General features: G+C 64.2%; 1 protein-coding gene across 1 annotated transcript in view; it reads left to right on the top strand.

Annotated features, from left to right (window-relative positions):
- Nucleotides 1-14,666, top strand: part of LOC111161069 (sphingolipid transporter 2) — a 29,915-nt gene that overhangs the window by 13,509 nt on the left and 1,740 nt on the right. The window contains exons 3-11 of the mRNA XM_022524536.1: nucleotides 6,662-6,798; nucleotides 10,309-10,460; nucleotides 10,620-10,686; nucleotides 11,437-11,579; nucleotides 11,736-11,888; nucleotides 11,981-12,170; nucleotides 12,487-12,552; nucleotides 13,974-14,072; nucleotides 14,143-14,306. Of these exons, the coding sequence (XP_022380244.1) occupies nucleotides 6,662-6,798; nucleotides 10,309-10,460; nucleotides 10,620-10,686; nucleotides 11,437-11,579; nucleotides 11,736-11,888; nucleotides 11,981-12,170; nucleotides 12,487-12,552; nucleotides 13,974-14,072; nucleotides 14,143-14,306 (1,171 nt within the window). The remainder of the gene's footprint in view (nucleotides 1-6,661; nucleotides 6,799-10,308; nucleotides 10,461-10,619; nucleotides 10,687-11,436; nucleotides 11,580-11,735; nucleotides 11,889-11,980; nucleotides 12,171-12,486; nucleotides 12,553-13,973; nucleotides 14,073-14,142; nucleotides 14,307-14,666) is intronic.

Raw genomic sequence — 14,666 nt, forward strand, 5'->3', positions numbered from 1 at the left:
CCCCTCCTGGCCTTGGCCTTGCCGACCGACCAGGAGCCAGGTCTGCCCTGGCTCCCTGCACTCAAGCCCCACCGGTGAGGTTGAGGCCCGCACAGCCTCCCCGGGAGAGCCTGTTGCCATGTGTCCTTGGCCACCTCCCTGGCTGAGAGAGGGAAGTCACGGCGGCCCCTGCTGGCCCCCGGGGACCTGGCTGGAGGGGGACAAACAGCCAGCAGCGTCCTCATCTCTGGCTGCTCCTCCCAGAAGCTCTCTTTGCAGCTTTATGTCCCCGACGAAGGGGCAGAGACCGAGAGGAGCCACGAGGATGTGCGGGCCTGGGATGGGGACCCCGTGTGTGCCACACTCTCCAGGTGCGGAGGGCACACAGGTGGCTGCTGGCTTGTCCGGGTCTTGTCCCCAGCATCTGAGCTTCTGTTATCCCTGTTCTCTGGGCGGTGGTCTCTCAGAGTCCTGTACCCCCATGACCTTTGCCTTAACACCCGCTCCCCGGTGCTACCGGGCGGGCCCCGGAGCCTAGAAGCCGGGCAAGCTAGACCAGGATGTGACTCAGTGGGCAACGAGGCCAATCAGCTAACAGGCCTGGGCCCCGGGCACCTGTCTCTTCCCCGAGCCCCTGATAAGGTCAGAGCCGGGTGGAGGCGCCCAGATCAAAGGGTGAGGCTGCGAGCAGAGTCTGCTGCTTGTCTGTGGGCCCCGGGGGCTGCTGTGCTCGGAGATGGGGTGGGGAGAGCCGGGGGTCAGGCCTGGGCCTGCCCCTGCCTTTCCCCGGGACCCAATCTTGAGAGCCGGCTTGGGAAGAGCCTGCTTTTGGCAATCCCTGGGCAGAGGGCTGCCAGGTGGGAGCCGGGCCCCGAGTCCAGGGAGGAGCAGCAGCTCAGCCTCTATGATTACAGCTCATGCCACCCTGGGAAACCAGGAGCCTGCAGAGCCTACCCCCTGAGGGGCAGCTGCTGCCCAGCCCACTGCTGGCCAGGCCCTGGGCTGGGCTCTGCCCCAGTCTCTGTCCCTGCTTTCCAGTGGGAACAGAAAACATGTCCAGTCGCCACCAGGCATAGGGAGCACCTTGGGGCCTGGGGTGGGATGGGGACAGAGCAAGGGGGCAGCTAGCTCTGCCTGGGGGCAGGTGGGCAGGCCTTCCCAGAGGAGGGGACATGCGAGTGGGGCTCGGCAGGGTGAGTGGGCGTTTGCTCGGGTACCTTACGTAGCTGAGCCTGAAAGCCCAAGTGAGCAGGGGGATTTCCAGGGCCAACGCAGAGACCTGGACCCAAAAACAGGGTGGGCGCTGGTATGGAAGCCAAGTGGGCCAGTGCACCCGGCGGCCGGGATCTGTTGCCGGAGCTTGTGACGGTGTTTTTAGTGTAAACATTTTTACGATGAAGAATTTTAAATACACATCAAAAGCAGGGAGAGCGGCGCCAGGAAGCTCCACAGAGCTCTCGCCCAGATGCATGGGACCGTCTGCCAGTCCAGGACCCAGGCTCCGGGGTTCCCCGGCTCTGAGGATCGGCTCATGCAGCCTCGGCTTCCAGTGTCGTGTGGGTGACCTGGTCACCCCTCAGAGCCCAGGGCAAGCTCCCTGATGTCTGGCTGCGCCCTCAGGCCAGTGACAGTTTGTCTGTGAGGGCACACATCCGTGGGCCAGAAGGGTCCAGGCCCTTCCACATGTAGGACCCCCCAGAGGCAGACCTAGCTGCTCCATGGGGAAGGCTCCGTGACCCGGGGCCTGTGTGGGACATAGATGGCAGTGCCTGCCGAGGACAGAGTCAAACAGAAAATGGGCAGAGCCTGCAAGGAGGCGGCCAGCCGAGGCTGGAAAATGGGGAAACTGATCCCTAAGCAAAGTACAGGCACTAGGTCTGCCTTCAGGGCGTCCAAGCTGCATGAGCTCCATTTCCAAGGTGGCACAGAAAGAGTCGAACTTAAAAGACAGGGGCAGCACCTTAGTGAGAAGGAACGGGGAGCTCCTTCCAAGACTCAGCTCAAAATTCTGGAAGTGAGAAGGTAGGCACTGAAATTCAACACTGGAGCAATTAGACCCAGTCAAAGAGAGAATTAGCAAATCAGAAGACGGGCCTCTGTAAGGCAGCCAGTCGGGGAAGGGGAGCGGGCTTCAGGCTCCAGGGACTGGACTGTGGGGGAGCGGAGGGAGGGAAGGCTGGGCAGAGGGCAGGGTCACGTCGCATAAGGAATCTGGCTCTCGTCCTGGGATGGTGGGGGGCCAGAGAAGGCTTTGGGATAGGCAGGTCCCTGTGCGACAGAGGTGTCGGGATGGTCTCTCTGGGGCTCAGTGTGGGGGTGGGTGGGAGGGGGAGGCAGCCCAGGGCTGTGGTCGGAGTGGTCACGAGGATGCTCCAGGATGGGGTCGGGGCAGAGTGGGGACGGGGGACAGAGGAAGAGCCAGCTCAGACTGAAACCAGACAGCAGCTCTGCCTCGGGGCCGTCTCCTTCTGGCCTTTTCCCCTCCCCACTTCATCCAGCAAGGCTGCCCCCGGCCCCGTCCTTTCCCAGGGAGGCCCAAGAACCCATCTAGCTGAGGCCTGAGGGGCCAGCCCAGGGTGTCTGTCCTGAGCAGTGGGAGGGAGGAGTGGTTCCCATTCTCTCTGCAGGAAGTCTGCACGGTGATGGGGCTGGGCTGTCCTGGGTCCTCCCCGTCGTCTGGCTGCCTGGGCCTCCGTCCACCACGTCCTGTGGGCAGAGCCCGCCTGAGTGACTTCCCTGCCCACAGGAGATGAAGGATGGCAAGTCTCCCCAAATAACAGTTGGGCCAGATTTGGACTTTGTAAAAATAGCCTCGTTCAGCTGAGGCTGCGGTGGGGGCTGGATCCGAGCTCCAGGGCCACTGTGGGGAAGCCCGGGTCCCCCAGCCCAGACCTCAGCTGCTCCGGCCCCAGGACCATCTTCTGGGGATCAGCAGGGCCGAGCGCGCCCCGAGAAGGGCTCGACAGCCCCACAGGTGGGGTCAGAGGGGCTCCGAATGCTCAGCGGCGTGGTCCCGGGCTTTGGGTGTGGGCCCGCAGAGAAGGTCAGGGGCCTGGGCAGCCCCTCCCTGAGCTCTCCCTGGCCCTGCATGGCAGGGGCACCACCCGTCCCACAGAGAGGCTCCGAGGCCCTGCCCCCTCTGGCCTGGCTCCCTGCCCGCGGGCCCTATTGTCCCCGTCCTGTGGGCTCAGCACACGTGAGCTGCCGAGGGCTTCCCCACACCCGGACCACAGGATGTCCTCGTGTGGGAACTGCTGGGAAAGCCGTCCCGCTGAGACCGGGTGGGGCCGCCTGGCTGCGCAGAAAGCTCTCCTCTAGCGAAGGTGGGGGGGGGGGGGGGGGGGCGTGGGCAGGGGACGCCCAGCCGGCTTCACCCCCGGCCCGTGGCCGCTGGCCAGAAGCCTCTGCACACCCGCCAGGGACCAGGTCCCCTCTGCCGGTCCTCCTGCTGGCCGCGGTTTTCCTCTTCTCCCTGCCCTGGTTGTGTTCGGAACCCCACGCCACCCTACGACGTCCCTGAGGGTCTGGGCGGGTCCCCTCTCTTATCTGTCCCGAGCAGAGGGGAGGGCTGCAGAGACAGATGGATCTGTCCCTCCTGACCCCGGACACCCTTGTCCCCGAGGATGCAGGCTCAGGAGGGTCACTGTGTCCTTTTGGGCGAGTTCCTCCTGTCAGTGGCCCAGCTCTATAACAGGGTGACACAGTGGAGCTCGGCTGGGGCTGGGCCGTGAGGACAGGCTGTGTCTGAGCGGCCATCCTCTCAGACGGGCCGGCAAATAGCCTGAGGTCCGCTCTGTGGCAGGCGGTGGGTGGGGATGGCCCGGGGCAGCTCTCCCCTTGGGTCCGTCCACCCTCTCCTCGAAGGGGAAGAGCAGACATGCCATGGTTGTCCACGGGCTCCTCCAGCACCTTCCCCTGCTCTGGCCTGGCCTACCTTCCTGCAGTCCCCCTTCCCCGTGCTGGGGTCTGTAGTGTGATTTAGAGCGAGGACCCTGGAGTTAGACAAATGGGATTTAACCTCTGGCTTGGCCGCCCTGCAAGCTGTATGACCTCACTCCTTTTGGCCTCTGTACCTTCCTGTCGGGTGAAGAGAAGAGTGTGGGGCAGTGAGGTGACTGGTGTTGAGGTCCAAGGCGTGTGCTTGGGCCACCAACGGGAAGTGAGGTTCTTGGTAATGGGAAGCACCCCGCCACCTTCACCTTCCTGCGGTATTGCTTCTAAGACTGGTGGTGTAAGAATAGTCTTGATTTTAAGTATTATCATCCCGGTAAACTCCTATGCACCCTTTAGAGCCCTGCTCTGGTGTCACCACCTCCACGAAGCCTCTTTTCACGATCCTTGTCCTCCTCACTGGTTTCCAAACAGGGCAACTCATGGACAGGGGTCACTCTTGATCTGATTCTTTTTGCCAACCCCCCCCCCCCCGCGACCCCCAGCACAGACAGGCATAGAAGGAACGGTTCCTTCTCCTCCCCTAATACATGTGAGTCCTGATGAGGCCCACATCCTGGTCTGATCTCAGGCAGGTCCTGGGAGGCAGGCCCAGCAGGAAAATTCTTTTTCTAGATATGAGGAAGTAATTTCTGTGTTGACTAACCTAAACAAGAGCTCAGTGTTGACCAAGGCTGTGGGCCCTGTGCGGGGCGTGGCATCAGGCTCCTCAGGCGCTATCTTACCTTGCGCTCTCAGCAACCCCGGAGTTGCCGTTTTATCTTTGTTTTACAGAAGAAGAGGCTGGCACGTGAGAGGCTGTTGTTAGAGTTTCAGGAATTGTGTGAGCCAGTGGTTGCACACAGCCGTCAGGAGCGGCTGAATCGTGCAGACCCAGGGTTCAACATCCTGCGTTCAGAACCCACATAGCAGATACCCAGATCCCTCCCTCCCCGCTTTGCAGCCTCCTGCCGTCCTGGTGTTGGTGAGGCTGTGGCCCGCCCTTGCCCCGGCTTGGCTCAGCGGAAGGAAGCATGTGGTGCACACCTCCCCCTGACTCTGGCAGCCTGAGGTCAACCGTGGTGGGCGTCTCTGCACCACGCCAGCTGGCAAATCCCACCCGTCAAGGTCCCCCGCTACACCCCCACTGTTTTGGAAAGCCATCAGTATGGCCCTGAACAGAGAGGTGGAGGCCTGCCCACCGTCACCCAGCTGGGAAGGAACAGCGGACTCTGGGCCCAGGGAGGGTCTCTGGTGCCCAGACCCATGGCCCTTGATGCTGGCTCTGTCCCCAGCAGCCACACGCTCACCATCCTGCTCACCAGGACGAGGGGGACACTGTCCCCCTCCTCCAACCCAGCCCTCTCCCCGCGATCTCCCTGTCCCTCCTTCCCGCCACCCCCTTTCTCTTCCCGCCTGCCTCTGCCCAGATCAGGTCTGAGGGAGACACCAAGTCTGCTTGCGCACTCGGCCTGGCGGTCAGAGCCCGGCCCGCTGGCCACCTCATCTGCCCACCCCTGGCCTTTGTCTGGCCATCTGCCCGTCAACTGTTGGACGGTCTCTGGGGGAAGCGTGGGGGAGTGGCCTTGACCCCTGGCCCCTAGGGTGTATGCTGCCCGGCTGGGCCTCTTCGTCCCACCTGGGGCCCCAAGGCCCTACCCGGCGCCAGCAGTGGCATCCCCACGGAGTCCTTGGAGACGCTGCTGCTCTCTTGTTCTAGAAGAGTAAAACCAGGTCACGTCACTGCCCTGCTCAGCATCCCCCAGTGTTTTCCTTCTCAGCCGTGGAAACCACAGTCACCACAGTGGGTCGCAAGGCCCTGCTCCATCTGGCCGCTCCCCCCCCTGCAACCCATCCCTCTGCTCCAGCCACTCTGGCCTCCTCACGGTTCTTCAGATGTACAAAGCGTACTCCTGCCCCAGGGCCTTTGCACTTGTTGTTCTTGCCCCAGTATTTACAGGATTTGCTTTCTGACCTCCTCCAGGTCTGTGCTGAAGTGTCACCTTCCCTGACCCTTCTGTTTAAAGTCGTAGCACCTGCTTTGTCTCTAGACACATACTTCCCGCCTCCTGTTTCTGCCCTGTTACCCTTCTTGGCACTTGTCACCGTCTGACACACCAGTTTTTGTTTGATCTTCGGTTTCTCCTGCCGAAGAGGGCGGGAATTTTTGTCTGTTTCGTTGAACGGATGGACAAGTGAATGAACAAAGGCCTTGTTTGCGGAGGTCAGGGAAGTGTCGACAGCCCGCTGGGAGTGAGAGTGGGAGACCGGGGCTCCGGGCCCACTCGTACGTTGCTTTTTGACCTTGGGCAGGTCCCTTCCCCTCTCTGACCCTCTTTCCCAAGGCTAATAAGGGGAGCAATGTGGGAGGTGCAAGGAGCAGCCTCCAGAGTCCGGATCAAAGCACACGGGACTTTGGCTGCCAGTGGGGCCCTGGGCACGTCTTGTTTCCCACCTCTGTGAGGTGCGGCGGTCTGGGGCACACCCATGATGCCGGGTGGTGAGCTCCCGGCACGGCTCCTGGCACGTACCACACTCAACAAATCCATCTTTGCTGTTTGGCGAGTTCTGCAAGGGCTGCCCACTGGACCAGCCGGGCCTGCGGCAGAGCGGGTGGGGCAGTAGGACCCTTCACCTCTCCTGGGCCCCTGGTCCCGGTCGAGGGCTGTCCCCGGACCCCGGGCTTGGCAGGTGGCGTGGGGACCCGGCTGTGGCCATGGGCGCCCCATCATGCTCTCCCTCTCCCCTGCAGTGTTCATCTGCAGCTTCATGGTGGCCGCCCCCGTCTTCGGCTACCTGGGGGACCGCTTCAACAGGAAGGTGATTCTCAGCTGTGGCATCTTCTTCTGGTCCGCGGTCACCTTCTCCAGCTCCTTCATCCCCCAGCAGGTGAGGCCTGTCAGGCTTCCTTCCCGGCATCCCCGCAGTCCCGCCGCGCGCCCCGCTCCCTCCAGGGCCGCCACCTCTCATTGACTGTCCTCGTCCGGACTGGGGTGCAGCCTCGGCTGGAGCCCCAGGTGTCTGTCTTCCAAGTGCAGTGGACTGAGGGGTCTCGGGTACTTTTGTAAGCGGGTCATGCAGATAGGGATGGTCTTCCCTGTGCTGGCCGGAGCCAGGGGACCTGGAGCCCTGCGTGGCCTCCTCTTTCCGAGCTGCCTCTGATTCAGGGAGGAGGTAAGGAACAGCAGAACCTTCTGGTCTAGGAGTCAGGGCCCTCTGGTTCTAGTCCGAGCTCTGCCATCATCCTGCTGTGTGACTCCAGGTGAGTCACTGTGCCTCTCTGTGCCTTGCACAGTTCGCTTTTTTTTTTTTTTTTTTTTTTTTTTTTTAAGTAAACTCTGTGCCCAAGTTGGGGATTGAACTCATGACCCAGAGGCCAGGAAACATGTGCTCTACTGCCTGACCCTCCAGGCGTCCCATACATAGTTTGCTTTGTCCAGTAACCAGCTGACTGCTCGGGATGGAGTTCAAGGGCGTCCAGCATCACCTCCACATAAGAAAGATGTTTCTCCACCAGCCGCCATGGTCCTGGGTCTGAATGTCCCGACTCCGTGGTCCCTTCAGCCCTGTGACCTGGAGAGCCTCATTTCTGCATCTGAGGAATGGAAGGAATTCACAGCTTGAAGTGTCACTGTGTCCAGAGCCTGGAACATGGCGGGTTCAACAAACCGTAGTTTCTGTTCTCTCTTCCGCGAGGGAGACACGCTGCTCTGAGAGGGAGTGAGTTCCCATCACTAGGCGTGTTCCAGCAGAGGAAGGACACGAGCATGGCGGTTGCTGTGGAGGAGGACAGAGGAAGGAGAGAACCAGGGTCTGTCTTCCAGGAGCTTTCAGCCTCGGACATAAAGGAGAAGACCCTTTCCCCGTCCTCGGGAGCACGCAGGCTGGGCGTGGGAAGACGGGGTGGGGCCCCCACACTCACAGACTTCATGATGTGCAAAGGGCTGAGAGTTCTCACCGAAGAGACAGTGGTCTCTGGAACTCCATGGGGTCAGGGAAGGCTTCCTGGAGGAGGTGGCCCTTGAGCTGGAAAGGCAGGCAGGGAGGTGAGGCTTTTTGTTGGGTGGGATAGGAAGAGGGCACAAACCCATGGCAGCAGTAATGGTGCGGTGTGTGGGCGGGTCCCCAAATGAGGAGAGTGTTTTGGCAGGAAAGGAAGGCAGGGACCAGGTCATGGAGAACCTCGGATGCCTCGTTAGAGGGTCTGGTCTCCGTCCTGAGGGCAGGGGTGAGTCACAGGGACACAGACTGGGGAGAGGCTGGAGCAGAGGCAGAAATCCAGCAGGTTTGGGGTACAACTTCTTGGAGGAGGATCAGGTGCTGGTGGGCTCTGGATCACAATAAAAAATGGGGCCTGGACCAGATGCCTCCTGGGGACCTTTGGGCCCTGCCCTGCCCCAGCCAGGGCGCTGGTCCTCTGACCCACCGCGCCACTTCTGGGATGAAGCCGTGAGTCCGGGACCGCCATGCCAGCAACTCTGGAGGTGCAGGAGGGTGGGCGGAGGCGGACGGACGGGTCACCAGTTTGTGGACTCACTGCACGCCTGGTCTGAGCCCCGTGGGGGTCCTTCATGGCCTTGGCAGTGTGATTCTGAAGTTGATTTGGCAGAAGAAACGCTCAGGAACAGCCAAGAACCTGGTGAGAAGTGACCGTGGAAGGGGCTCGCCCCGTCGGTCTCCACGGTGCGCTCCCCTAATCCACACAGCGGGCCGACAGAGACGCCCTTCCCGCGGGGGCCCAGGCTCGGGGACAGGTATGCCACATGCGGCTCGGGCAGTGCTGCCAGTCCGTCTGGATGGAAGGGAGACCGTCTCGCAAAATCAGTCCAGACAGATGAAAATAGAGTGGAAAGCAAAGTATAAAAGTCCAGGGCTATAAATCTGCGTGAGAAGGCCAAAGAACCCGGCAAGACTGCGGGCAGAGGGTGGAGAAGGCCACGACTCCAGGAGGAGCCGGTGCCCGACTCCCATCCCTGGGGAAATGCAAATCCCAGCGACAATGAGATGCCGTTTCACACCCCTCCGATGGGCAGCTGTTGGGAAGGCCGCCGCTACCAAGTGTGATCAAAGCTGCTACGGGCGCGGTGACAGGGCCCCTCCGGAGAGCAAAGCACCAGGATTCCTCGGAGCCTGCCACGTGCGCCCCAGCCACCTGCGCGCCCAGGAGAGCAACTCCGGCCCGTGGACACTGCATGGCACGGTGCTCGTGAGGGGCTGGAGCAGAAGGGGACACGCAGGACGAAGCAGGCGCGTTCCCACAGAGAGACTTGGCAGCGGGACCGTGAACTGTGTCTGCGTTGAGCCACGCAAACGGGCTTCCGGAATGCGTGAAGGAGGGCAAGGCGAAGTATGGGGCAGGGGGCACGGGACGGACACTTTGGGGTATGCGTTTTGAATGCACACGGGGGACACGGGCCGTTCGGTGTCCGGTGTGTGGGGACAAGGTGGCGCCGTGTCACGGGTTTCCGGGGGGGCGTGGGATGGCCCCTACCCTCCCGTGCTAAGGACAATGAGGAGATCTCTGAGACCCAGCAGATGGCGCATTAGGGAGCATTGTCATCGTCTTGGATGGGGCAGGCCTTCCTGAGCGAGGTGAGCGGTCCAGAGGCCAGCGGGGGCCATCGCCGGGCCGGAGAGCGTCGGGTCACACAGACCCCGCAATCGGAGTAGAAGGAAGGTGACAAACGACGCTCATCACGTATGTCGTCAAGGGTCCAAACGCACGATCCCTAAATGCTCATAGAAATCAGGACAAGACGGCCAGCCAGCAGCAAAGTAGGCGAAGGCACTGGGCAGCAGAGCCCTGGAGAGAGGGGCTGCACCAAGGGTGTGGGGGACACAGAGATGGAGACAAGGCACGGGGCTGGATGGGCGTCCGGCGCTGCAGGGGGCGGGCCCGGATGGAGACGGGCAGACGGAGGGAAGGAAGCGGGAGACCCGGAGGAGGGCAGCATGTGGGCGAGGTTGGCCGGATGGGTGGTCAGGGTGGGGCTGGGGAAAGATGACCGGGCCGGGTTCTCAGGCCCTGGGCAGCCGGGGGGACGGAGGGGCTGGGTCCACATCAAAGGGGAGGACCCTGGCAGCTGGCACGGCCCCTCCCTGCCCAGCTCAGCTGGGCTTTGCTCTTTGAAGTGTGTGTGTGTGGGGTGAGCACGGAGCCCACCAGCTGCCTGGCCTGGGGGTGAGGGGGGCCGTGTGGCTCCCGAGGTGGGGCAGGGCCCAGGCAGGAGGTCTTGCTCTTGGGGGCAGGCAGGGCAGACCCCGGGGGTCCGTCTGGGCCACACGCGTGGCCATCTCCCTGCAGCCATCCTGGCCAGAGCAGCTGGGGCCCGGCTCAGCCCCTGCCCGCTGCCCCGGCCTGGACACTGAGGGGAGCCCATGTTGTCTGCCCTCCCGCAGCACTTCTGGCTGCTGGTCCTGTCCCGGGGGCTGGTGGGCCTGGGAGAAGCCAGCTACTCCACCATCGCGCCCACCATCATAGGCGACCTCTTCACCAAGAACACGCGCACGCTCATGCTGTCCGTCTTCTACTTCGCCATCCCGCTGGGCAGGTGAGGGCCCCCTCCCTGAGGCTGGGGCTCCATGACCTGGCCCCGTGGAGGCCGTCCTCGGGCCACGCCAGCAGGGGGCGGTGGGGGGGCGGACGCTGCCTCACACACCGGTGGGCACCCCCGCCCCGCTGCGGTCTGACCGTGCCGTCTCCTCTGCAGCGGCCTGGGCTACATCACGGGCTCCAGCGTCAAGCAGGCGGCCGGAGACTGGCACTGGGCCCTGCGGGTAAGGACATTGCCGACCGGCCCCCGCCCAGGGTCCCCGGGGACTTGCCCCCAAGACCAGCATACTGGGGGCGTGAGGGAGCCAGGCCCATTCGGACAGGACGAGGGACGGCCTCCCGCGCGTCTGCACACTCCGGGTCTGCGAGGGCGCATCCCGTTCCAGCCCGGCCCCGGGTTAGCGGGGGCCCAGTTGACCTCTGCGTAGGGGCCCCCAGGGTCTGGAGCCCCTTCCTGCCCCGAGCAAGGGTTCAGGCGAGTCCGCCAAGGCCCCAGGACGGCGCGATCAGAGGAAACAGAGATGCCCCGTCCCGTGGAGGAACGGAAGCTTAAGACAAAGTGTTTTTTCCTCAAAAGCAGGAAGGAAGCAGCCTCCGTGGAATTTCTTGATGGGGCGCGTGTGGTGGGTGGGGACAGGCCTGTCCAGCGGGTGGGGGAGGCGGGTGTCCTAGAGGCTCTGCTCCCGACCTTGGCTGCCCTCGGGGACGATGGCGTGGGCCCCTCCTGATCAGCAGTGGGAACCCTCCCCGGGCCCCCACCCTCTTCGTGGCTCCAAAGTCAGTCCCTCTGCACGTCGGTCCTTGTCCTGTCCACCATCCATCTTTCTGTCTTCCGCCCGTTAACTCATCCCGCAGTCTGTGCATTCTCCTTCCGTCCGTCCTCCTCCTGCACAGCCCAGCGGGCGCCCCCGGGGAGCTCCGCCGAGATGACGCCCAGGGGCCTGGGGTCCCAGCTTGTGCTCCCGCCCCACCAGGTGTCCCCCATCGTGGGCATGATCACAGGCACGCTCATCCTCATCCTGGTCCCAGCCACCAAGAGAGGCCACGCCGACCAGCTCGGGGGGCAGGTCAGGGTGCACAGCTCGTGGCTCCGTGACATGAAGGCCCTGATCCGCAAGTGAGTGCAGCCGGGAGGGGTCTGGGTGGGCGGAGGACCCTCCCTGCCAGGCTGCCCATGGGGCAGTGCTCCTCACCCCTGCAGCCCGAGCCCGTGGGGACAGCGGGGACAGGCTCGGGGGCCTCGCTCAGTGCCGCTGCCCCTGCCCCTCTCCAGCCGCAGCTACGTCTTCTCCTCCCTGGCCACGTCGGCCGTGTCCTTCGCCACAGGAGCCCTGGGCATGTGGATCCCGTTGTACCTGCACCGCGCTCAGGTCGTGCAGAAGACAGCAGAGACGTGCGGCAGCCCGCCGTGCGGGGCCAGGGACAGGTGGGGCCGGCCAGGGGCGCGGGTGGCGGTCCCCCTGTCCCGGCTCGCACCCACCCCCACTGACCCTGGCCCCCTGCTCTCTGTCCCCGCAGCCTCATCTTCGGGGCCATCACCTGCTTCACCGGCTTTCTGGGAGTGCTCACGGGGGCGGGAGCCACACGGTGGTGCCGCCTGCGGACCCAGAGGGCCGACCCACTTGTGTGCGCGGTGGGCATGCTGGGCTCCGCCATCTTCATCTGCCTCATCTTTGTGGCGGCTAAGAGCAGCATCGTGGGCGCCTACGTGAGTGCGGTGGGGGGGCCGCGCCCGTGGGGGAGGCGGGGGGGGCGCGAGGGTGTGGGACGTGCAGTCTGGCTCGCGGGGCTCCTCCCCACGGGGAGGCCGTCGTTGGCTGCCCGCCCTTCCCCCTGCTCTGTCCAGGGCCCTGGGCGTCTTTTCGAGCTCCCAGCCTGCCTTGAGGTCCCTCTGTATTCTGCAGACTCCTGTGAGCCTGAGTGCCCAGACATGCAGGCCCCAGGGAGGGGTGGGAAGCCTGGGGGGCTCCCTGCCAGCCCCCAGGAGGAGGGCCCTGATAGCCGCTGTGGTCTCTCCTGGACAGATCTGCATCTTTGTCGGGGAGACACTGCTCTTTTCTAACTGGGCCATCACCGCGGACATCCTCATGGTGAGGCCGGCCGGGGTTCCCTTGTGCCAAACCAGGCTTCTGGACTCCTGGGGCAGCTAGAGGGGGTGGTGAAGAGGTCGGAGGCTGGCAGGCCTGTGGGGGGTGGACAGAAGGCCAGGCAAGCTGGGGAGGTGGGCCTGGAGGCAGGGAGGGGACCAGGCTTCGGGACCTGAGAGCTGAGCCCTGAGCAAGCAGAGGGATAGGCTGGGGCTGGATGGGGAGAGGGGTGTTGGCAGGCTCCACGCGGCCGGGAGGCTGGCACTGCCAGGCTGGCCTGAGGGGGTGCTGCCTGCCAGCGTGCACCCCCCACCTGGTCCAAGCTCCCGGGGCCCGGCTCTCCCAGCCCAGCCTGGGTCCCGGGGGCGCCTGCCTGAGAGCCCGCGGCTGGGCTGGGCGGACAGAGGCGGTGTTCACAGGCCAACAATGGGCGCTGGATCAACCAGCCAGGGACAAAGGGCCGTCTGAGCAGCGGCAGGGGCCATGTCCCTGGGAGGAACCAGGAGGGGGTGGCACTGTGGGGGGGCGACTTGGGGGGACATCCTCCCTGCTCAGGGCCAGGAGGGGCTGGGAGAAGGGAACGCAGGGCCTGCTGTAGGGAGAGAGGGAGCCAGCAGGCCAGGCCTCCCTGGGAGGCGGGAGAGGGATGTCACTTGGGGTCTGGGCCACACTATGGGACAGCCCAGGGGATCAGAGTCAGCCTGGCGTGGGGGGCTCCTACTGGCTTTTCTCCTCCAGGAAGCCCACCCTGCTTCACTGGGAGGCCATCCGTGGGTGGGAGTGGGGGGGTCTGACTCAGCCCTGGGCTCACGTGGACCCAGGCCAGTGGCAGGGGTGAGAGTGAAGGGAGGAGCGAGTCTGTGGCGCTGGGCGGGACTCCCGTGCCTGCCTCTGCCCCTGGGGGCAGCCCCAGCTGCTGGCAGGGTTTGGGTCCCAGGGAAATCCTGTCCCATTTTATTGTCACAGCCACATGACTGATCACTGCTGGAAATGGGGCCACGCAGTCCCATTGTATCCAGCTGCCCCTCCCCCAGCCCTGTAAGGAGGGGCCCTGTGGGCTGCCCCCCCACAGCTGCTCCGAGGCTTCGGAAGACCTGCCTAGCCTGGTGGGCTCCTGGCTCTGGGGGCAGCGGGAAATCGGTGTGAGGGTTGTCCCAGGCAGAGCAGCCTGGGCCCCGCCACGTCCTCATGGAGGGGAACCAGCACGGTCTTCGGCTTATAGGTTCCAGTCCCAGCGCTGCCGCAGCCCCCGTGTCGTCCATGTGCCGGGCCTCCATTTCCTGCGACCCCCGCACAGGCTCCCGGCCACACGCCCAGGGCAGAACCTCAGGCAGCCTGCCCCCAGGGACCCTAGGAGTATGGGGACCCCAGGGACGAGGCCGGTGGCTGTGCCCTGTGGCGTCTGACCTGCGGCCTCTTTGCAGTACGTGGTCATCCCCACGAGACGAGCCACGGCTGTCGCCCTGCAGAGCTTCACCTCCCACCTGCTGGGGGACGCCGGGAGCCCCTACCTCATCGGCTTTGTGAGTACCGGTGGCTGGGAGCGGCCTTGTGGGGTGGGAGGCACCTCCTGACCCACTCCCGCTCCCGCAGATCTCGGACCAGATCCGCCAGAGCACCAAGGACTCCCCGCTCTGGGAGTTCCTGAGCCTGGGCTACGCACTTATGCTCTGCCCCTTCGTGGTGGTCCTGGGCGGCATGTTCTTCCTCGCCACCGCCCTCTTCTTCCTCGGCGACCGCGCCAAGGCTGAGCAGCAGTGAGTGGGCAGGGTTGGGCACCTGCTGGCAGGGGGCACATGGGGTCCCCTTGTGGCCCAGGCTTGCGGGAGGGGGACAGCTGACAGCTGGCCCATGCATGTCCCCTGGCCACCCAGGCTTTCAGGAGGGTCCCCTGGCTGCCCAGGCTTGCAGGGCTGGGGACAGCTGGCACATTTGGGTCCCCTGGCTGCCCAGGCTTGTGGGAGGGGGACAGCTAGCAGGTCCCCTGGCCGCCCAGGATTGCTGGAGGGACCCGTATGCCCAGCCCGCAGGAGGGTCTGTGGACAACTCGCACGCCCAGGCTGGGGACAGGCTTTCAGGGAGAGGGGCTGAGTGGTTGGCCCGCCTTCTCCTCTGGT

Source organism: Enhydra lutris, unplaced genomic scaffold (genome assembly GCF_002288905.1).
Source record: "Enhydra lutris kenyoni isolate GAN:26980312 unplaced genomic scaffold, ASM228890v2 scaffoldscaffold82, whole genome shotgun sequence".
NCBI classification, from domain to species: domain Eukaryota; kingdom Metazoa; phylum Chordata; class Mammalia; order Carnivora; family Mustelidae; genus Enhydra; species Enhydra lutris.